At 37.4% G+C, this 24111-nt stretch overlaps 5 protein-coding genes across 11 annotated transcripts in view; all 5 read right to left on the bottom strand.

Moving 5' to 3' along the window:
• Positions 1-167: 167 nt before the first annotated feature.
• On the bottom strand, positions 168-5324 carry LOC149735177 (vesicle transport through interaction with t-SNAREs homolog 1A-like). 2 transcript variants are annotated; one of them, XM_089879425.1, is made up of 8 exons: positions 5173-5324; positions 4756-4814; positions 4300-4410; positions 3935-4015; positions 3380-3535; positions 3195-3256; positions 702-2934; positions 168-469 (listed from the first exon to the last, which is right to left on the bottom strand). In XM_089879425.1, exons 1-7 carry the CDS (start codon positions 5264-5266, stop codon positions 2835-2837), a joined length of 663 nt encoding a protein of 220 aa, XP_089735551.1. In that variant the 5' UTR covers positions 5267-5324; the 3' UTR covers positions 168-469; positions 702-2834. The 2 variants fall into 2 exon arrangements, with proteins under 2 accessions (XP_089735551.1, XP_089735552.1); XM_089879426.1 differs by lacking the exon at positions 3195-3256.
• LOC149735176 (general transcription and DNA repair factor IIH helicase subunit XPD-like) lies at positions 5287-8238 on the bottom strand. The gene has a single exon (XM_089879372.1). It carries the CDS (start codon positions 7939-7941, stop codon positions 5659-5661), a length of 2283 nt encoding a protein of 760 aa, XP_089735498.1. The 5' UTR covers positions 7942-8238; the 3' UTR covers positions 5287-5658.
• A 137-nt stretch (positions 8239-8375) lies between these two features.
• On the bottom strand, positions 8376-11285 carry LOC149735175 (uncharacterized). Its single transcript, XM_089879418.1, has 6 exons — positions 11112-11285; positions 10833-10915; positions 10290-10363; positions 9661-9838; positions 9103-9247; positions 8376-8833 (listed from the first exon to the last, which is right to left on the bottom strand). The coding sequence occupies exons 1-6, from the start codon at positions 11281-11283 to the stop codon at positions 8670-8672; spliced, it is 816 nt and encodes a 271-aa protein (XP_089735544.1). The 5' UTR covers positions 11284-11285; the 3' UTR covers positions 8376-8669.
• Positions 11286-11294: 9 nt separating this feature from the next.
• On the bottom strand, positions 11295-14560 carry LOC149735174 (tRNA (guanine(6)-N(2))-methyltransferase THUMP3-like). Its single transcript, XM_089879392.1, has 2 exons — positions 14315-14560; positions 11295-13119 (listed from the first exon to the last, which is right to left on the bottom strand). The coding sequence occupies exon 2, from the start codon at positions 13114-13116 to the stop codon at positions 11578-11580; it is 1539 nt and encodes a 512-aa protein (XP_089735518.1). The 5' UTR covers positions 13117-13119; positions 14315-14560; the 3' UTR covers positions 11295-11577.
• Positions 14561-14695: 135 nt separating this feature from the next.
• The window catches only part of LOC149735172 (5'-3' exoribonuclease 1-like), a 34738-nt gene continuing 25322 nt past the window's right edge, over positions 14696-24111 (bottom strand). For 3 of the 6 annotated variants that reach the window (XM_089879355.1, XM_089879359.1, XM_089879360.1), the window contains 11 exons: positions 23459-23802; positions 19874-19976; positions 19303-19357; positions 19165-19238; positions 18745-18839; positions 17547-17669; positions 17266-17353; positions 16860-16971; positions 16062-16189; positions 15390-15475; positions 14696-15001 (listed from right to left, as the gene is read on the bottom strand). In XM_089879355.1, the coding sequence (XP_089735481.1) occupies positions 14834-15001; positions 15390-15475; positions 16062-16189; positions 16860-16971; positions 17266-17353; positions 17547-17669; positions 18745-18839; positions 19165-19238; positions 19303-19357; positions 19874-19976; positions 23459-23802 (1376 nt within the window). In that variant the 3' untranslated portion in view covers positions 14696-14833. The remainder of the gene's footprint in view (positions 15002-15389; positions 15476-16061; positions 16190-16859; positions 16972-17265; positions 17354-17546; positions 17670-18744; positions 18840-19164; positions 19239-19302; positions 19358-19873; positions 19977-23458; positions 23803-24111) is intronic. The other 3 variants (XM_089879357.1, XM_089879356.1, XM_089879358.1) reach the window with 3 other exon arrangements.

Below are 24111 nucleotides of genomic sequence, written 5' to 3'. Positions count from 1 at the left end.
TTGGAGATATGAATGTTAATTGTCTTGCTTATACCACACACGCTGGCAGCACCAAGCCTCGAATCTACAACCCTTTGGTCATTACGCCAGCGCTTACCGATTGAGCTAACGCGCTTACTGCTTTTGTTTATTTTAATTCGTGAATATTTCACATAATACAAAACACATTGGGTGCAAATTTTATTTCATAAAACGTTGTACAATTGACAACAATTGATTCTGTGACGTAACACCCATAATCCTCTGTGACGTCACACTCATGGTTGTTCGCACTCAGTGCATGATATTCTATGGAACCCGTCTGGGCTGTAATAATCTGCAAAGCACCCGCAACAGTTGTTGTTGATACACGTTGAGCCAGCTGGTGCATTAGGACACAAAGTTACTGAACAGGGGGGTGGGTTACATACATGTTGCTGGTATGCCTTGCATCGTAGTGGACGGTTCCTGCAGTTTAGCGGAGATGGACCTGTACAGTTAGATTACAGTTAATGTGAAACGTGTGGGCATAGGCCATATAATGTGCTATATAGCAGCTCGCCTTAGTGTAAATTGTAAAACAACAAACAAAGAAATATCTACGCTGACCTGCGCTGAACAATTAACGCTGGGTGTAAATATCCTTTGTTTGTATATATATATATATAATTTTAACGTGCAAATATAAACCCAACCAATATTACGCCAAATACAATACTCACATCCAGGTTGTCCATCGCACATTGTCACTATCACCATTATCAAAGTAAATACAACTGCTAACTTCATCGTTGCACGAATCCGTTTATCTATGAAAAGAATAAAAATACGTATTGCTATTCCAGCAACGGTTGGTTTGTTCTTGAAAGCGTGTGTCGCATCTACATCACTATGTGTTCTAAATGCACATTATCAAATGCAGCTTTAACCGGGCATTTTAGCTACAGCGTTTTAGATAATGGGCAAAACTCTGCCTTCAGATTTCATTGCGTGCCTCGCTATTGGACCTTACCCATATAAAATTATATCGCTACAAAAAAAGGTTACAATTACAAACTATGAGACCTCTTCCACCGAGGTCTTATAACGAATAAAGCCCAATCCTTAGCCCGATTTTTCGTCTTTATATAGTCCACTTGATTGCACCGCCTGGCGCTTATACTTAAACCTGTACCCTCAGGCTAAATAAAACCTCATAGATTTAAAAATAACCAACACGGTCACGATTTGGGAGTTTCCTAATTTTATTAAACGAACGAATTACAAAACAAATTTAAGGGAATTTACGGAGTAGAATAACAACTCCGCATAAACAGGAATCAGAATTGACGTTTATCCTTAGGCAAGGAATAGCTAAAAGAACAATACACATATGTTGCACTCCATATTTGGTGTGTTTATGCACTATAGCGTAGCTCGCCTCGGTGTAAAAAAAGAACAAACGAATCTACACCTGGCGTTGCTCAGCGCAGGTCAGCGCAGACATTTCTTTGTTTCTTCTTGTAAGCGGCGTTTACAGTACAACGTAGCTCGCCTCGGTTTAAAAGAAACAAACAAAGAAAATCTACACGCAGTGTGTTTTATTTAACGTTCGGTTAGCAATCTCACTCACTTACCTCAAAAGTCTCAATCTTCACATTTGCATAAAACACAAACCGCTAGATGTCACCCAAGAGTTCAAAAACGTCATAACGCCTAGCCGGAGAAGTAATCCATCTGACGCTGATAGTAATTTCTGCGCTTAAAACTACAATCTATATCTATACTCCCTACACAACATTGTACTTTTGCTTGCAATAAATGACAACTGGGTTGGAGCAATTAAAACACGACCACTAGTAGCAGTGGTGAGCCACATTACCATAAAAATAATATATTTATTACCACTTCACAGGACTAATATAAACAAACATAGAAATATTATATAAACCACACATCAGTTATGACGTCACTACTACTACGTCACAGAAGATATTGTTACGTATTGCACAACAATGACTATTATGTGTAATAAAGGCTGATTTTGTGGTCAGTGTTGCCAATTAATTAAAAAAATGAAAACATGTTTGGCAGCACTGACAGTGTTACCAATTAATTTTCAAAAGTCAAAAAACATCTGGCAACACTAACCCTTTAGTTTTCCAGAAGTTGGAAAAATTACTGACTTTTTACCGAAGAACAAAAATTGATTTTTAACAAAGTACAAAAATATCTGGCAACACAAATATTAAAATTAATGTTTTGTGTCCATGGCGATTCTAACCAATCAATAATTGAGTATTGTGACATCACTATAGGGCTTTGTTCACAAATAACTGAGGTGACAATTAGGATTGTTTTAAACAAGATTCATTATTACATCACAACTAACAACAATGGGTTTCACTTTGATAAATCCTGTGAATCTGATCCTGATCTAGTGCTGATGAAATTGCACGATTCTCGTAACCAAACAACAGTCAGGATCAAGTGCCATGAAATATGTAACAAACAAAAATCCAGTCTAACGAATAGTTTACTATAGAAATATATATTTTATCTTAAATGGCATCATATATATCTGTATGGTATACAATTTATTAAACTGGATTTTTGTTTGTTACATATTTCGTAGCACGTGACCCTGACTGTTATTTGGTTACGAGAGTCGTCCAACTTTTTGAGAATTAGATCGGGACCAGAATCATAGAAATCATCAAAGTTAGTTAACTTTATCCGGATTGTGTTCATTATTTGTAGATATTCTTGTTGTTGCTACAAACACATAACATCCACAACTACGTACGTCGTTCTAACCACGACGTGCTGTGCGTCTATCTACCTTTGTGATGTCATAGATGGTTATTATGACATCATCATGACTTCTGTTTGGTGGTTGTGACATAGATAATGATGATTATGACGATAACAAGAACTCCCATGATTAGGAAGGTGAGAAGACGGTTCTGGATGATCCTGGAGTAAACATCATTTTTATATATCCTTATTTGGTTTGGCACAGGGTGTAAAAGGAAAGATGTTGCCCCGTCAATGATTAAGTTACATTTATTCATATAACATGGTAACCTTAAGCGCACCATAAAAAGTGCAGTTCATGCTCACCGCCAAACACACCACAACCCCATAACACAGGTTGGACCACTAACCACAGACGCATACACACAATCACACTATAAGCACCATATATACATCATAGTGAGTGAGTAATAACCAACCTCCTCATCATACCGGACACGATCCTTGAACTTTTACCCAAGTTTGCATCTCCGTCTCGTAACTGTGGGGGGTTAACCATTACAATTAATACAGTTGAATGCAATTAATATTCAATTGTAATCAATAAACATGATAACTGGAGACCATTATGTTGGCTACAGTTATAATTACAACACCAACCCACCCGTTGTCTTGTCCTGGATATCGTTTCCCGATCTCTTTGCAAATTATCCAATATATCTTGTCCCACTTTCTCCGTTTCCATGACAACCCTGTAACCAACCTCTAACCTTCGTGAGGAATTCTCGAGTCGTTCGGTGTTGTCCAGTAAGCGGACTCGCTGTGGGGGGGGGGTATATAAATGGATGTTTTGATGTTGACTTGATTATAAAAAATGGATGTTTAAAACAAGAATTGATATTTAAAAACTTGTTTATCTCATTTTCAAAATCAATAAATGGCTGCATACATGTATGTATTATGTGAGGACAAGTGAGATGATATATATTGCGTTTATATATTTACTTATTTACATGGCAGGATAACGACAGTCGTTGTATAACACAGGTGTATTGTTTCATACACCTCATGCCCCATTACGATTTACCACGTATGTAACTTTGTGGGTGATTTTATTTCTGTATGGCAGACAATTTGGACAACGCATTAGGGCCCCCATATATAACATGGCCCAACCCCAAACACATGTACATACATGATAGCCGCAACATAAAAATACCTGATCATCAGTTCCATTATCATCCATTGATAAAAGTTCATCGCGCAGTTTATTCGCATTGTTTGTAGTTTTCGCTTTTTTCTAAAAATAAATAAAATTATCAACAAAATAATTTAAAAATTGATCATTGTAGCTCTTATAGTATTAAGCATGTCATTTAAGGGGCACCTTTTGCTGTTTTATACGAGTGGATGAGGTCTTTCAGCAAGGTATGTCAGGAGATTTGGGATTTATGCCAGAGTTAACCCCATAGATTAGTTCTACCTTCCTGACACCCCAGGATTGCAGCCTATGACTAGTTCACCATATATTACAATATATGCAATATATATTCCTATACACAATACATTATTATACCAACTTACCATTTGTGTTTCCAGATTATTAAACTCTGTTTGATAACTTTTCATTCTCCCCATCAATTTTCCTCGCTCGGAGTTTGGGAGTTCTCGGATCTCAAGGTCCATTTGTTCCAACTGGGGGGTTTATAGTGTGTGTGTTAAAGGCTTGAGTTGGGTTAAAGTATTTATAAAGTTGCCGTTTAAGTGTGAACAGTAATACAACTAAAGTGTGGGCATAATAACAAGCTAAAACATGCATTCAAACAACAACCTTTGTTTGTGTTACCTTGAGCATTAAACAATGTTAATATTTGTGTGAGGGTGTGAACTTACAGCCACTACAGTGTGGGTGGATTTAACAAGGTGTTTAAACTTTTTTGTTAAGTAACAACCAATAATGTAAGCATTAAATATTAATCCACACAGCTTTAAGATGGTTGGATAGTTAACACAACACACAACACAATATAAACAACCCACCAGTTCCTGAGCTTCATCCAGTTGTCGTTCAATCGAACTTATCAACGATTTTCGTTCAGCTGTCAAATAAATGTTCAGACTTTTAAATAAGATAACAAATATATATAGCAGTTAAGTTTTATTCGTCAGTATTAAAAGGTGAATACAATGGGCCTGAGAAGTGGTGGAACAAAACAAATGAGAAAACTTAAAACTATTCTCGCATAACGGGCAACAGCAGTCATTATAACATGCTTGTTTTAAACAGCTGCCAATTTGCTGTTAATTGAAATGACATGCAATATATACACATGGGTAAGGCTCTACAAGGGGACAAGCCATTGGACCTGGGATTTCGGCCAGATTTGGTCATTGCCCGAACCATTAGTGACCACTGGGTTGGAGAAATTGCTTGTATAAGCCACCACATATACTTACTTCCATGGTAATTATGTATCGTTCCCATCCTTTGTGTAACTTCTGCAGTTAATGTTGAGAACTGTTGTTCATACGACAATAATAACGAAGCCATGGTTAAGTAACTAATCAACGCTGTGTAAAAGAAGGTTTTAGTGAAAAAAGAAAGAAAATGAAACTTATTATGGCAGTGATTTGATGAATGTAAAAAAAAACAATTTTGAAAACAAATTGTGAAAATGTAGTTTTGGTCATAAATTAATTGAAAAAGGCCGGTGAGAATTAGTAAATATGGCGTAGCAAGCCTTTGTAGGCCTAAATTATAAAATGGGCCCTTGTATTCCTGGGTGGCAAAGTAGTTTGATTTATTTTTTGGATTGTGTGTCTAACTATCCTACCCTGTGTTTTCAAAAGCTTGGCACCTTTAATTAAAGAAACTATAAAATGTTTCACATTTGTCTTATTACAGTGATTTTTAAAAAATACGAAATATTTTGAACCCAAGTATTATATCTGATGCGCGATCTGTTGAATCCTCCCTCTCATGGCTTCGGACTCAAGTTGCTCTCTTGTTAACAAAGACAAACCAAGTTGGTCTTCCTGTGAGAAAGGCTGGGCCATGATACGCAGAAACCTCTTCGTAATATGGACCGACTCATCCGTGGATAAGTTACACACCCCGTCACTCAAATGTTCTTGAATCCATCTTGGAAGTTTCCCTTTCTTATCGCTCCGAGCGAACCTTTTATCCGCAAACACCATCACCCCATAATCCGTCTTCCCCCTTATAACCCTCCCAACACACTGTGCTGCATGTCGCATGGCATCAAATGTTAAAAAATCCGATTCACGAATCTGGTAATTTTCCCTCAAATATTCCAACCTTGCTTTTAGGATCCTTGATTGTGTATAAACATAAGGAATACCAAACATTATAACAGCTCTACCGTGATGGTGGGTGAAGTCAATACCTTCAGATACTTTCCCCCTCGCTACAGATAACAACACAGCTCCTCTACCATTCTCACAAGCTTCTTGGTATTTATCCAAAGCCATGCTTGTCTCCGCAGCATCTTGTGTTTCAATGAACAGAAGTTTATTTTTCTGAATATTCTCGAGTATCCCTTGCTCATACCAGCTTGCCACAATGTTCTCCATGTAAGCGTATGACACAAAGAAACAAACGATACCGTCCGGAACTATCTTTGTCATTTCAACCAGGAGATTCCCATAGTTCCTTATAACTGCAACATCTTCTCGTGTCTCGAACTTGGATGATATCGCGACTTGATCGTTACCATGCGTAACAACCACTGGGCATAGACATTGTCTTGCTAAAGTCATAGTGAACGTAGCCATTGTTACCGGGTGAAAATCTAGAATACGTGGGTACATGTCTAGAGGGGATAGAGTTCCTGATGTTATTATTACACTTTGGAAACGTGAGAAAACAGGTTTAATAGCAACTGATGCATCCATGCAGCTGAAGTGTAGGATGGGGTTGACTATGGTCGGTGTACGATCATCAAATGGTTCGATTAAAACTACAAACCCTTTGTTATAAGTGCTTACAAGGCTGGCAAAGTTTGCTAGGAGTGTAAGGTTGGAGAAATCTGACATATTAGCAAGCTCAAGGGTTTGTAGTAATGAACGTAATCTCTCGGAACAGAATCTTAATGGTTTTTTATCGATACATACTTGTTCGAACGCGTCATGGATAAAAGATAATGGTGTCTCGGACACAACATGTCGTACACGCAAACGACTTTTCAAATATTCATTAAATCGCTTCATAAACGCAAGAAAATGCTCCGCGTTTCGTATATTTCCTGGAACACTTTCCTTCAACACATCATCAGGTATTACAGGGTTGGCAAGAACTACATCTGCTTCTCGTGCTATATTTGCCTCCCTCAACCCCTCCACCAATCTCTTGTATTCATTCCTCAATTTATCTTCATCCGTTTGACGAGATTTTTCGAGGTGGTTTTGCAGAGATTGAATATTCTGAGAGCATTTATCCAAAGTTCGTCTGCTAATTGTGACGCTCATGGAGTCAATACACACGTTATCGATATTATGTGCCTCATCAAAAACAACAACCGCATTTTTTGACAGCTCCTTTGAAACTAAGTCAGCAATTTTAGGATCCAGTAAATAATGGTAGCTATACACCACAATATTAGCATGGGTAATGGTATATCTAGCGAGAAAATACGGGCACCAGTTCCGTAACTTCCCATACCGTCTCAAATCATCCAAATTATAAACTCCAGCTGGTAAAGCCTCTTCTCGTCCGTTTGCGTCGAACTGCTCATAGAAAGAACATAACTCAACACTTGCGTCATGCTTCTGTTTGATCCTTACATGTGAAGCAGTTAGCTGATGACACTTGGTGTCAACTTCTTTCCCAATTCGCGCTCCCCTTACACTTGCGTTAATGCAAAGATTTTTCCTCGAGCTTAACGCGAGTGCGCACAGTTTAGGGACTTCCCCCACTTCTTTCTCATAATACTCCATCAACCTTCTCAATTCTTCCAAAACTTTTTCAATCTCCGGTACTGTCCTCGAGCAATATATCAGTTTCGAAATAATTTCCGGGTACTCATATTGGTACGCTACTATGAGTGATAATAATGTCGCCGTTTTCCCCGTGCCCGACGGCATCTCTAGAACCCCGTGTCCTTTCGCGTCCAATGTTCGTTTCAACTCCAGCATATAGGAATATTGTTCGGGGTAAATGAACTCGTAAGGAAAATACACCAACAAACCGTCTACGTTTATCTTCATCGTTAAGTTCGTTTTAACAAAATCTGAAGTTTATTAACGCCTGTGAATGAATGAAACTTGTTTATCCTCGCATGGCGGTGGTCGGACAACGACAGTCGTTATAACACGGGTGTTTTGTTTCATACACCTCATGCTCGCTTGCAAGTTACCACGTATGTAACTCTGACTAAAATACTTTTACTTATCATAACTGTACCAAACACAAGTTAACTTACAAAACTAACATGTATTATGTACCTACACCTACACTTCACACACGTTAAACTAAATGAATGACGTTCATTAACATTCTGCCAAAATATTTGCTAATCCAGTGCTGCCAAATTGTTTAGTAAAATCGTCAATAATCAATCTGCCAAAATACATGTTATACCAGTGGCAGTAACGCAAAATTTGCAATCAAATTATCTTAATATAAAAATAACAAACGCATGTTAAAATTGTCTACAATGTATTATAATAAGCGACATATATATTCTACTGCAGTAACAATGATCTGATATAAAAAATATAAAAGTGTTTTTAACATGATTGTAAACATGTTGTGTTTTGGGGTAAAGGTTAACTCATACACCATGTATTCACATAAATATTAATATGTAAGTAAGCAACAAAGAGAATGGAGTACTACACAATGTTTAGTAAAAATAATCACCCACAAACTGATATTTATTATGGCTATTCATATTTTATGTAATTTGTGATAACTCCTGGTTGCACCACCCAAATCACTCCAGAACAGTCAATGTTTGCTTGCATCCAAACTCCTCCCCCACCCCCAACACCTTCCGTTTCCCCACAAACCCTGGTTCTACACAAACCATGTTCATCCAACCATCGTTGTTGAAATCGGACATCGCTTGCGATTTCTCAATCCATGGATTCCATAGAACTATGTGGGGAATATATGAGGGTTAGTTAAAACATTGAGGGAATTAGCAGCAAAACAGCAATTGTTAAAACACCTTGCGTGTCTGAAACTACTTGAGTAAAAGTTCCATCTACTTCACCTAACATACAATAAACTCAGAAACAAATCATAAAAGGTGCTGATGATAACCTTGAGTTAGAATGAAGTAGTCTTAACTGACATCGTTTACTTTTTAAAATTTTCTAATGAATGGTAAAAAATCCCCTGGTGACATCATCATGACATCACACCTGTATCAGGGAGTCCCTCCTTCTCCACTTGTATCCTTCCCCCAGCATGAGTTACTACATGGTGCTTGGTATCCATATATACGCGATCTACGTTCATTGATATCTTTACTTTAGTATCTTGCTCTATGCCGTCACTAGAGGTGACCTGGAGGTGAGTTATGATAGTTAGCCCTAGAGTGGGATGGGTTAATTACTCTATGATACTTATATCATATTGTTACACATCGGCATTGGGCACAGTGGTCAGCTGGTTCGCCCCTAGTCACCATTGTGGGCATTTGTGTCCTTGGGCAAGTCACTTAACGGTAATTGCTCCAACCCAGTGGTCACTAATAGGTTGTCCAAATTGTCAGCAACACAGAAAAACAATCACCCACAAAGTTACATATGTGGTAACTTGTAAGCGTGCACGAGGTGTATGAAACAAAACACCCGTGTTATAAAGATTGTCGATGCTCCGCCATGCAAGAATAATCAACTTACATTTATTCTGAATTCATATTATGCATTATGGCAGGACAACATTTTTCACCCTAAATATAAACACCACAAACCAACCTTATCCTTGTAAGCGCATCCTTCCAACCCAGACACAGTGGTGTCCTTGATGTCATCCACTCTAATATAAGTGTGTAGCAATGTAGTGAAGTCAAAGCTAGAGGTTGATGTGTTGGTTATTTGCAGGGAGCTTGTTAAAGTAGATGAACTCAAGGTAACAATGTATTGGAGTTTGAAACTGGAAAAATATTAATGTTGTTAATATCCATGTTACTATTTTTGTCATCTAATGTAACAACCATGATATAAGCCAGAAACATTTACTAATGGGTAGGGTGGGGGAAGATGGGACACCTTTGCATTGTGAAAATTGAAGGAAATATAAAACCACATTCTCACGACTTCAATAGACGGTTGCTATTTGTTTAAAATACGATCAAGAAAGCCATCTGGCACGGGCTATTACGTGTTAAAGGTGTCCCATCTTCCCCCACCCTACTATATATTTAATATAAGCCGAAAAAAATTAAAAACATTTTCACCGTGGAATTAGGAGATCCTGGTTGAAACTTCAAGTTATGGTTTATCGTGAGCAAGTCAAAAGGATTAAATATATGGGAGGCGGGAATACAGAATCACATTCACATTGATATTATTCACCAATGAAGATACACAATATATAAACAAACCAGTAACTCCATATTTTCCTTGACTTTTCATCATCAGTTAGTTCTAATACAACTTGAGTGTCGCCGTTATCCAACTGTGGATGTAATGTAGACAACATTATGTATAAATAAAACTTATTTACCTTTGCATTGCGAGGAAAGGACAGTCATTAAAACACTGTATGACTGACAACTCTCCAACCCAGTGGTCACTGATGGGTTGAATCAATGTCCATTAAGTGTCTTGCCCGAGGACACAAACGTCTATCAGTATCGAGTCCAGTATCCAAAGATTACAATGCAAGTGTCTAACCAACAAGCTACAACCCCAATAGACACACCACCATACCAACCCCTACATGCCTGCTTCATGTAACATCATATACACACAGAGGCGCAGGCAGGGAGGGGGTTAGGGTGTCGCGACCCCCCTCCTTTTAAACCAAATAAAAAAATTATTAAATAACAAATTAAAAAAAAACATTTTTAAACTTTTTTGATTAAAATCTCCCTTCATTTTTCTGACTGCGCCACCGCATACACCCCAACACAACCCCTACACACCTGTACAGGTTGCACCACCACTTTCCACCAGGAAATCCTTGCAATTCCATGTTGGGGCCCGCATTTCCATGGTCCGAAGTTCGCTGGAAGAATAATATTCAGTAATTTGCTAATAAATAACTCCATATATAATGGATAGCATTACAGTCTCATGCATTCTTATAATATAACTTCAAAGAATTGTCAGTTATTTATTTTGCCAAATCACGTACAATTCCTAGCTCCCATTGCTGTAGAACCTCACCCATATAGAATATTTAAATGAAATACAATACTTACGAAACACGATAGGTATTCCACCCCTAATGGCCTTGCTCCCATCCATTATAGCATCAGTGCTGAGAAACAATCTCTCTTTACCCCTACACAACCATGATATAACTGTTGCACCAAATAAATTAATTTTGCAGCTGGAGGTTCCGCTGTTAAGGGTTATTGTCTCAGTGGACATTGTTAACTCAACTGTGGAATAAAGTTAAGGTTGAATCTTTGCTTTAAATACAACCATAAAAAATAAAAAGCAGCTATTTCAGAATGGCACACAGTTAGATAAAAAACACATAGACTAAGCCTCAGGCGCCAAACTTTATAAAACACAGGGGAGGCAGGGATAGTTAGACACACAATCCTGTGAACAAGTCTAAATTTTGGTTGTAATTTGTTTTTAAACAATAATAATATAAAATACGACGCAGGCTTTGGTTAAAAACATTTGCTATGGTTACTTAACAATTAAAATACTGCATCAAATTGAAATGTCTAGTTTTTCAAATTCTTCCGAAATTTTCTTATTTTTTGTTCCATTTTTTTGAACCTTCTTTTTCTTTTCTTCCAAATTAAAATCCTCTCCAACAACAAACTCATGTTTTGTCCTCCCAAGTAAATAAACAGCAGCGCGTAGGCCGCCTATGTTGACATTCACGGTCCTTTTCAAACTCCATAGTTTATGAAGCTTCGAAAACGAATTTAACGCTGAGCGTCGATCGTAAGTTAACAAACACGCACGTGACGCCCCAACTTTTGATACTCGTGCCAGTTCATGTAGGAACCTTGGGTACAATACTCTGTTGTCATGCTGTGACCCCATGCGCTTGCCGAACGGTAGATCAGTAACGCAAACATCAATTGTTGAATCCCTCCAAGGCAAACGTGTTGCATCCCATCGTATAACTTCAACTGGGTATTTCAACTTTTCTTCGGATATTTTTTCAGTATGTATCTCCAAATTGCGATTTCCACTTTCATTAACCTCAAAACTGTCTCTTTTTACTTGACTCACCCCCAAATTATCACCTTTTTCCAAATTCACTCCCAAACCCCCATTATTTACCCCCACATTCCCGGACACCCTCTCCATCGCTGCCCCGCTATTATCTCCCCCCACATGTAAACATCCCTTCCACTCCATAGCCCCCTCCAGCGGTATTGACCCTGTGCCACACATAGGGTCAACTACAACCTCCCCCACCTTTAACTTACACAACATCAACATATTATAAGCGATTGTGCTCCTCAGCGTCGTTCGTCCAAAATATTCGATATTTCTATGGTGCAAACTGAACGGGGTGAGTGACAACGCCACCATCAATGAATCAAGGCCAATCTCCAGCAGAACTTCCAAGTTATAGCAACTTAAGTTAACATTCCATCCTGTAGCATCTTGCACATTCCCCCCAAACTTATATTCTGCTTCTGGTGATGTCACGCTCTGTTTTTTCCCAACACGATTACACGTAACTCTGAAATTTACATCCGTACTTTTCTCCCACACCTCCAGGTCAGAATCCTCTTTACCCCCACAGCCATCCAAGTTCAATTGCCTTCTTTTCTTTTTCCTTTCTCTCAATTTCTGTTTTTGAAACTTATTCATTTTTATACAAAAAGGTCGATTTTCGTTCCAATATTTTTCCACCTGTTCCCACGGCAACTCGAACGCGACTGAGCCAATTCTCTCCAATTCAACTTCCTTTGTGACATCATAGACATAATTCTCATACCTTTTAACGACGAGAAACAATTTATCCACTGATCTTAACTGATGTATTTTCGCGAAACATTCGCTCGTTGCTGTGAAAAATACTTTTCCTTGTGTGATGTCATAATCAACCACATCAATTTTCTTTGTTATCTCGTCGACTGCTGTAAATTCAAACCCGGTTGCCACAGTCGCGCCGATTGTCACTTCCCCCCCAAATTTTTCCATATCCAGAATCTTCATCTTGTGATGTAACAATGTACAAGTTCGCTGCTGAGGTAAATAATGCTTCAGCAGTCTCGCTAGCATAACCTGTAAAGTATAGACTCATTATACTATAACATATGTTTCACCAAGTCTACTCAGTCTTTTACAAGTACTGATGATGCCAACACATGGGACTATACAAAGAAGACGGAAAAATTTTTCCGCTAGAGGCGGTAATTATTTAAATTAAAAAATACGGAAAAACGAACAAAACAGCACTACAAAGTGTTAATAAGTGTAAAACAAATTAATTAAATAATAAAAATACCTTTCTAAATACATAAAACACTAGTAAGAACATATTTCACACATTAGGTCGCTTATATACGCTCTTTCGTTGTGTCTATTGTCGTCGAGTCTGTGGTGTAGCGGTTTGCGTGCGGTCGTTAACTCTCTTTGTTTCATTTTTACCGGGTTCGAGTCCCGCACAGTGGAATACTTTTTTTATATTTTTTTTCAAGTTCTTTTTGTTTGACGAGTTTGGGGTTAGGAGTTGGGGGTTAGGGGTTAGTGTTAGGGGTTAAGGGTTAGGGGTTTATATCTTATGTGTATAAACCGTGAAACTAACTGCTCCCCATAAAATAGAGAAACGAATTTGTCATCGCCTCCTAGCGGAAAAAATTTTCCGTCTTCTCTGTATAGCTCCATGTGATGCCAACAGTTACAACATAACATTCATACACTTAATAGTTTCAACTTACATACGCTACAATATACACATTAAACATACAACCATGGGCAGCTAAATTAATAAAATGAAGTCTTGCGACATTTAATTCTGTATTTACTCCCGTTTTCCTTCTAAAATATTTAATTTGTCGGTTCTAATCTTTACTAAATAATGTAGTATAAATTTCTTGGGTTTCGCCGGCCTCCGCGCCACCCCATGATAGACGCCTTCGTTTTCACGCGTAAAAAATTAAAAACAAGAAAAAAATCTCTATGGAAATCAATCAAGTGTGACGCTGGTAAATGCTAGCCGCCGAATTGACATTTTTTTATTTCTATGGAAATTAATCACGCGTGACCGTTTTAAATGTTAACCGCTGCAATGACCTGTTATAAATAATACGTGTATATTGTTTAACTAGAAAGTTATTTTATAAACAATTCTGATAAATAAATACTTCGGATTGGGGGAAAGACAAACTTACGCTCAGCGCCTTGCAGTAATTCCTCACCAATATACAATGCTTGCAAATTCTGACTTGACACATACATTGACACACAAACTACTCACCGTTTTAGAGATGATTATCCTGGAGTAAATATTGCCGCACACTTAAAACTGTAAATTACATATTTTGTACAAACCTATTTTACGTTTACTGATCCTTGTAACACTACACCATGTACTTGTACTAGTGACTAACTATCATGCTATTAAAGTGATGGAAAAAGTAACATAGATACCCTTTGCACGACATGCATGGTAGTTTTATACTATTTTGTGCCTGCTTATAAGTCACCACACATCTAACTTTAAGGGTGATTGTTCCAGGCATGGCTGGCAATTTAGACAACCCATTAGTGACCACTGGGTAATTTTTGTTAAGCGTCTTGATCAAGGATACATACGGCCACAATGGTAGCAAGTTCAGTGTCTTGCCCATATTAAAACTTAAAATGAATCTCTTGTTTATTTTCACACCACCGAATAAAACTTGTCTTGGTTAAAATAAGGCTACATTTCCTAATACTACAGCATCTGTGTTGTTACTAATATACAAAGATTAAAATAAAGTTAAAATCATTAAAACTAAGTTGGCTTGGTCGGGGCGAATGAGATGGCCAGAGTTGGCTTGGATTTCCTCGGCTTTTGCTCTTTTTTCTCTGTTTTGTTTACCTTCTCAACACTAGAGGCCACTGGAGAGTCAGATAAATAATAATTTGGTGAACGAGACACACGAGGTGGGCTGTGGTGCTCCTGTGATATAATGTTTCTATGTTAGTGAAAAGTGATGTATATACGATTTGGGCCAATGACAGTCAATATAACGCGGGTGTTCTGTTTCATACACCTCGCGCCTCTTTACAAGTTACCATGTATGTAACTTTGTGGGTGATTGTTTTTATGTATGGATGATAATTTAAACAACCCATTAGTGACCACTGGGTTGAAGCAATTGTCTTAAAATGTCTTGCCCAAGGACACATACGCCCAATATTTATCGATATCGAGCACTGAGCACCTACAGTCATGATACAAGCGCTCAAACACTGAACCGCGGCGTCAAACAAAGTTATAATTCAACTAACCACAATGAGCCTTGAACCAAGTACCATATACACCCCGTCCCCACACATATACTTACAACTTGTGGTGGAATGAACTGTTGTGGAACTGAGGTTGATTGTCCAGGTTGATTATGATGTAACAATCCCTTGTTACCATGGACGACTACATAAGTTACAAAACAAAATTAACCAAGGTAATTTACAAACTTTGAATTCATTAAGTTTAAAAAAACATCCACAAAAGTAATCAAGTAAAGAGTTCTGCTATGAATTGGTTAAACTCTATTTATACATGTGTTTATGTTAACTTAATATTCACCCCAATATGCTACCCCGTACACCTAACCCAACATTATATCACTACTTAAATATCCTACATACATTATACCATAACCAGATACACCATACGTATAGTAGGGTGGAGGAAGATGGGACACTTTATCAGACGAGACTCTTTTTTAATTTTCTTTTTACGGACTCCCATTTAATGATAATCAGGAAAATAAGGTTACAGAATTATTCGACAGTATTATCACGACTTTATAAAATGCCCGTCAAAGCTGATTACTGTTTTTGAATATCAAAAAAATATGTATAATAGAAACAGCATAATTTTGGAAATATTTGGCAATATGCGCTTAAGTGTCCTATCTTTTGTACTATATACGCAGTAGTATGCCCCCCATCATACTATTTACCCAATCAATAATATATCTTATACTTCAAACAATAATATATCTTATACTTACTTGGGTGAACTGCCTTAAACGCTGGGGTATACCTGGGGATTACCCCTCCTGTGTGGGGTACAGGGGAGTACCCGTACTGAGAAGCGGGGAAATACCTGGGGTATAATAACCCATCGGGACCAACAGCTCTGTGATGTCAAAAGTGGAGTTTTATTTTATTTTGTATTTTTGTTTCACTAACGTTTCATCTGCCATCCGGCGATACATGATCAAGGTATGATGCAACAAAACAAAGAAGTTCTAATACATGATACAACCATGATAATGTCTCGTGTATGGCAGACCAAACATTGGTAGAATACAATTCATGTTTTAACTAGAAGATCAACCTCTAATATTACATTCTGCCTGGTATCAACAACATTGGTATAATACAATTTCCTTATACTGCATGTTGCATTATGCCGGGTAAACAACAGTAGAATATTAAACATTATATAATAACTTACAAACATCGGTTCAAAATATTATTAAACATTTTTTTACCAAAATGGTCATTTACTTTTATAGATATAGTAGGATGGGGGAAGATGGGACACCTTTTCAATCTATTTTCTCCTCCAATTTGGTAGTAAACAAACATTCAACGATTTTTTATAAACTTTATCCTCACGGCTCCCATAGACCGTTGTTAATTGTTTAAAACACGATCAGGATATTTGGTTATTTTGTGTGAAAGGTGTCCCGTCTTACCCCACCGTACTATATTATGTTATGCCTGGTGGCAACAGTAGCAGAACTTTAACCAGTATTTAGAGCCACCAAACTTACAAATATGATAATAATAAGTTATCTTACAAGTATGGGTTCACCATGGGAGGTTGGTAGTAAGGTGCTGGTGGCATTATTGATGACATCATATGGTTTGATGACATCATCGGTGACATCATAGGGGGTAGGGGTTGGACAGCTATGAGGAATAATGATGTCATAGACATGATTAAAATTTGAAAAAAAAGAATATTCATGTTGCAAAGGCTTACGGCAACATATTCATAAAATCAACTTTGTCCATTTCTCTGATGATAGCGAAGATCAAATTAATTAAACAACGAAGAGAAAGAAATTAGCAGCAATGGCAGTCCTTAAAACAAGCTCTGGATAAAAACTACTTGGGTAAAATAAAATTGACAGATATTAAGCAACTACGAATGATATTTACAAAGAAATATTTGTACAAAGTATGTTCAATGTTAAGTATTACCTGCATACTGAGGCATGGAAGCATCTTGTAGTAAATAGGAGGGTGCAGATGGGGGCGGGGCAGAGTATCGGGGGTGTGGCTCACTATGCTGGGTAAGAGGGGTGTATGTATTAATATGGATATTCTGCTTTATTGTATGAGAAAAAGGCCCAACCTACATCACACAAACACAACCAAGGAACTACATAAGCGAGAGCAGCATGATCTTTACATAGTCTGCATATCAACTATACGGCCCCCACACTTGTCACATTACCCCAACACCCAATACACATATATACCATGCCCACCACATAAGCCAGAGCGGCACGAGCGCACTCCTCGTTAGCAAGTTCCAATGTTAACTTGGGCAAACTTTGGAACTTCAATCCATTCCATAATTCAACAGTGGATATATTGTCTGTCTGTAATAAATAATAAAATATGAATAAACAAAACTTATTTATCCCCGTATGGTCTGTCGGGTAATGAAATAATGAGTAAAATGTGACAATGTTTTAGACTTGAATTGTAAGGTGTGTTATAACTATACTGACTGGTGCAGTGTAATGTCCAGTTACCAATAATATAGCAGTGCAATTACTTATTATTATCAGTTTAGTAATAATGCAAAATTTATTAATAAGAATGATTGAACGAATGTAACTTATTTATCCACATAATTTAGCCAAAGGAATGTTTTGCCCAGGGGCATATACACCCGAAAAAGTAGCAGCACCGAGCCTTGAACCCATCACCTTTGGGCTAGAGGCTGGCATACAAACCAGTGTGCTGTTACATCAGTACTACACGTCAAAAACAATGTTACACCATTAAATTGAAATCTCATTGTGAGTTAAATGTTCACTGGGTGTATGAACCATTAGGGATGCACATTACAGAATTTCGAATCTATGAGATTCGAATCCTTTTGTATTCGAATCTAATTACGGGATTCGGTATTCTGTTTAATGACGTCATCACACGTCATCTCATACACTATAGTAACAATTTTTGAAATTCAATAATTAAAAAAAAAATATTTTTGTGTTTGTGGGACTTTTGAGAGTAAACGTTTCGTAACGTCTTTTCATAGCCTGCTATACGTTTCATGACGCAAAAACTACCCAATAGTACAATTTTTGATCATTTTACAACTCAAGACCCAACAAGGCTGCTATGAAAGGGTCAATAAACTGACTTTTGTGGGTAAAATTTTTTTTTCCTATAAATATAAAAAGATTCGAAATTCTAGATTCGGAATTCTAGATTCGAATTAAAGTATTCTAGGATATCCTAGAATACCTAATTATTCTGTAATGTGCATCCCTATGAACCATACTTTAACAACTTGTGTGTTTTACTCATGCTTCATTATAACGACCGTCGTCTTTTTATTTTTATCAAGTTTTTTTTTTTTTAAATTTTGTTAGGCAAAATCCAGCCTTAGACTTGAGTTTAAATATCCATCAATTGGTTGATTAGTAATTATTAAATTACCTCGTTGGTTTTACAGAAAGTATAAAGAGGTGGGAACACATGATGTTGGTAACACCATTGTAATAATTCACCAACTTTTGATTTCTCTTTCCTTTCTGGAATAAACAATATATAATTTCCCAAAACTTTTGTGTTGTTTATGGGCAACTCTCCAAATCTAACTTACAACCCAGGTTGTATAGGACCTTACCCATATAGAATAAAAACCCATGTACCCCTACCTGCATACTGCACCCATGGAACCTACCCCCACAATCCTGTTGAATTATGGGAAACTCATTCTAAACAGAACCCAACACACCACTCGCGTGTTCACCCACCCTCTACTCATATGTACACTCACAAAACACCCCAAATACCCCCATAACCCAAAAACTCCTATACATATATTCTATACCCCTAACCCCCCCAACAACTCACGCGTACTTGCAGCTTCTACCGACGTCGACCTTTCGTCCGGTTCATCGCAATCTGACCCCCGGTCACATGACTCCCTGTTAACCAATCAAAACTCAAAGTTAAAATCGAACAAGCGGACGTAACACTTCAACGACTTACGTTTTATCTTGGAAATTGCTTTTTTCTTTTTCCTCTTTTTTTAAAGAATCATTTTCTGTGAAAATAGTTTTATTAATATTGAAATAAACGTAACATATCTTAAAGGGGTCATACCCTGGGTGTTCTGTTTCAAAAACCTCGTACCCGCTTACAAGTTACCACATATGTAACTTATTTATCCTCGCATGGCGGAGCAACGACCGTCATTATAACATGGGTGTTCTATTTCATACACCTCGTGCCCGCTTACAAGTTACCACATATGTAACTTATTTATCCTCGCATGGCGGGGCAACGACAGTCGTTATAACATGGGTGTTCTGTTTCATACACCTCATGCCTGCTTACAAGTTACCACGTATGTAACTTATTTATCCTCGCATGACGGGGCAAAGACAGTCGTTATAACACGGGTGTTTTGTTTCATACACCTCGTGCCCGCTTACAAGTTACCACGTATGTAACTTTGTAACTGATTGTTTTTCTGTATGTCTCAAAAATTAAACAACCCATTAGTAACCACTGGATTGAATATTTACACCCCATGCTCGCTGTCAAACATGATTTTCACCTTTTGGACCCGTTGACCATTTATCTTGGCACTTGGTGTCAGTGGTAAGTTTTTCTTCATTATCTCCAATGTTTAGGATCTCACATAACTTGTCTGTTCCTTCCTGTTACATAACAATGGCTATTGTTATGTAAATAATGCTGACAATGACAAAATATGGCATAGTGGTGTACAGTAGGTCTAGTTATGACTGCTTATCCACACACTGTAACAGTTTCGGCAACTCGACGGTGGGCATGGGAGTGGCAACCATGGATAAGTCACTCAAGTTCCCACCCACGAGGATATAAATGACCAAACCAACCAAAAGTCATGTCTGCTTATCCACACACTGCAACAATTTCAGCAACTCTACTGTGAGCATGGGAGTGGCAACCATGGATAAGTCACTCAAGTTTCCACCCACAAGGATATAAATGACCAAACCAACCAAAAGTCATGTCTGCTTATCCACACACTGCAATAGCTTCAGCAGCTCGACAGCGGGCATGGGCACATACCTTTATATACCAATCTATTTCATCCCAATATCTCGTCCCCATTTTTGTTTTGATTGATTTGGTTGAGATAAATAGAAACAATATAAAACAACAATCGATTGTGATGTCACAATACATGCTAACCTATCATATTGCTGTGATGCCATAATGGTTATTATGATGTAATTGCCATAACTTTTAGGTTGCTATCCACCAAGTTACTGTCCGAAACATCTGCTGGTCATCAGTTTAGTATCCAGACAGTAACTTGGTCCATCATCAGTGTAAAAGAGGTTACTATCCACCAAGTTACTGTCCAAAAGGACCAAAACATCTGCTGATCATGAGTTTAGTATCCAGACAGTAACTTGGTCCATCATCAGTGTAAAAGAGGTTACTATCCACCAAGTTACTGTCCAAAACATCTGCTGATCATGAGTTTAGTATCCAGACAGTAACTTGGTCCATCATCAGTGTAAAAGAGGTTACTATCCACCAAGTTACTGTCCGGAACATCTGCTGATCATGAGTTTAGTACCCAGACAGTAACTTGGTCCATCATCAGTGTAAAAGAGGTTACTATCCACCAAGTTACTGTCCGGAACATCTGCTGATCATGAGTTTAGTACCCAGACAGTAACTTGGTCCATCATCAGTGTAAAAGAGGTTACTATCCACCAAGTTATTACAGCATATACCAACACAGTAACTTATTCAAGCGGTATTCAAATAACTTTTGAATTGAGCGAGCGACTTCCTGTTCTATGCTCTATATAGGAAATAGCTTTTGTATTAAAACAAAATTAAAGCTTACGGCGCTAACTTAGCAAATAGTAATCTCTTTATGAAGTTAATAGCATGATCATTACATAAATTAACATTTTAGGAGAACTTCCCAAAAAGACAGCAATCTCTTTATAAAACTAATAACATCTACTGATTGTAAGTTATACGACCTACACAACTAAATCTACAGCTACACTCAATACACTGTATTGTTACACAATACTTTATATCAATATCTAAAAGCCTGTCTTACCAAATATTAACAAATACAATAAGTTTGCAAAACATTTTCTAATAATATCAAACAAACGACAACAGTAGTTGAATATTTGCAGGAGCTTTTACCAGCACCTGTGATTATGACTCATAAACCACATTATGTAATAAACATTATAATGTGGTTATTTATCTCGGAAACTCTACAATATTACGTTACATCGAACCGCTGTTATTTCTATGTAAAGTACAAGCACTATTGTGATGTCATAACCACATAATGAACGGTTATTTTTCAACGGTATATGTGATATAAAAAACTTAGTGTATTTTATGATGGCGGACCAAACGTTGAAATACATTACGTTTTATACCAGATAAGCCGTTAAAAGATTATAAACATTATGCCTGGTAGCAGAAGTAACAGAATAACTAATTTACACATTTTTTTATCAAATATTGGATGCTTAACTCATGATCAGCAGATGTTTTGGCCAAAATTCCACCATATAGACACACTATTCTCACACAAACACCTCATGCTCAATAAAACACAACACAAATGCTATTCTTATTGACTATTGTACTGTAACGGCACAAAAACCCAAATCCCGCTTTACAATACCTATTTATACTTTACAGTTGAACCTATAAAGACAAAAAATGACACAAAGTCCTAAATCCTGATCCACAAACACATCTATTGTACCTAGTATGCAACCTATTCTAGACACAAATATAAAGCCACGACGCCAAAAGTTTTACCAACCACACACATCTAAAAAACCTCTGTCACACATTGTACTGTGCTACTTCCTTATTCAACCCATTATACACGTTTTACTCCTTTAGACTTAATGTCAAACATACACAAAACATTTTTTTTATTTCTTTTTTTACCAAACACACAAAACATAGCAAACTAAACAACGTACACTATTATGCTTTCTTGTACAACTTATTTTATCGCTTTTTTACTCCTTTAGTTTCTTAGCAATATTAAACTACACAAAATCCATTTTTGCCCCAAACACACACAATATACCAACGCAGCCAACTAAACAACACACGATGTGCGTTTGTACACCATTCTACTCTTTCTACTCTATTAAAAATTTCAAAAAATATATAAAAAATCTTTTTATTTCTTTATTTTACCAAGCACACACACAGTGTATCATATACTTCCTTGTGCAAGCTATACTTAACTTATTCAGTTATATCTTTACAATGCCTTGCTGTTATCATTTTGCTACAAATTCGAAACTCCTGTTAGCCCTGCTATACACAGTATAATGGTCACTGCTTGTGTGTAACACTGGCAACTATTGAATCATAATGGAGAAACAATGGTTTCCTTCCAACAGGAAACCCCCACACATTGTTATCCATTATAACAGAACAAACGTGGTAAACAATCTGCATTATTACATCACAATCAAACAAACACAAAATAGTTTCAAAGTAAACCTAAAGTATTTTTAATCGATAGTTTATAAAATTTTATTTGCTAATTAGGAATTCTGACTATCAGTAGCAATGTGATTATGACATCATAATGATTATTGTTTGTAAATATTATGATGTCACAAATAGTATTAAATCACAATCGTATTGTTCTTTCTATGCTTATTACGAAAGGTTTTTATTTTTCCGAATCTACGTTAAGGATAAAAGGCTACTAAACACTAAAGAAAATCAAGTCCAACTAACTAGGTACCAAAGATATATTTCGACAATTATCATCAGCCTTTAATTAAAATAGTTTGCTACTGTACATTTAGTAGCACTTGGTGTATTCTGTTACGATGCAACGAGAATCATCCAACAATATGAGTGCTTGGTTATGGCCAGATCCACGTTATGAGTGCTAGACATTTTATAAAGAAATTGCTAAAAAAATCCCAACAAATGATGGACCAAAGATATATTTCGCCAATAAATGGCATTATCAGTCTATTGTTAAAATAGAAACTTTTTGACGCTGATATCGTTGAAAATACACCAAGCGATACTAAGGGTCAAACTAATGGTGTGTAAAAATTTAAAATAAAACTAATTCTTTATTCTATGTTTGATATTAAAGATTTCTATGTTTACATACCTTTGCAAAATCAACTGGGTTCCTCGTGGGGTTGGGGGGGTAAGGATGGGGTTGGAAGCTCTCAGGCCCCAGGAGGGTGGGGTTATTGGGGTGAAAGGGGGGTGGGGGGTAGTTTGGGGGGTTCGCTAAGAACTCTTGCAGTGAAAATGGCTTAGGGGGTCCGTGGTAATAGTTAGGGGGTAAGTGGGGCCTTAATTGGGGTTGGTGGGGTGGATTTAGGGGGTTTGGTTGGTGGTTATACGGGTGTGGGGGTATTTTATGGGCTGAGTTAGAAGTTTCTTTATGGTGGGGGTGTTTGGTGGTTCCGAGGGTTGCAAGGAGTTGGTTGAAGTGCGCAGATGGTTCTGGAAAAGAGGGTTTGGGTTCAAGTCTCGTCCAAGGTGGTTGTGTCACATATAGTGGTTAGTAATAGGTCGTCGAAATTGTCAGTTATAAAGTCACATACGTGGTAACTTGTAAGCGGGCACGAGGTGTAAGAAAGAGAACACCTGTGTTACAACGACTGTCGTTGCCCCGCCATGCGAGGATAAACAAGTTACATACGTGGTAACTTGTAAGCTGGCATGAGGTGTATGAAACAGAACACCTGTGTTATACCGACTGTCGTTGCCCCGTTATGCGAGGATAAACAAGTTACATACGTGGTAACTTGT

This window comes from Ciona robusta, chromosome 6 (genome assembly GCF_009617815.1).
Source record: "Ciona robusta chromosome 6, ASM961781v2".
Taxonomy (NCBI): domain Eukaryota; kingdom Metazoa; phylum Chordata; class Ascidiacea; order Phlebobranchia; family Cionidae; genus Ciona; species Ciona robusta.
The sequence above is the reverse complement of the archived record's forward strand: the minus strand, read 5'-3'. Positions and strand labels throughout refer to the sequence as shown.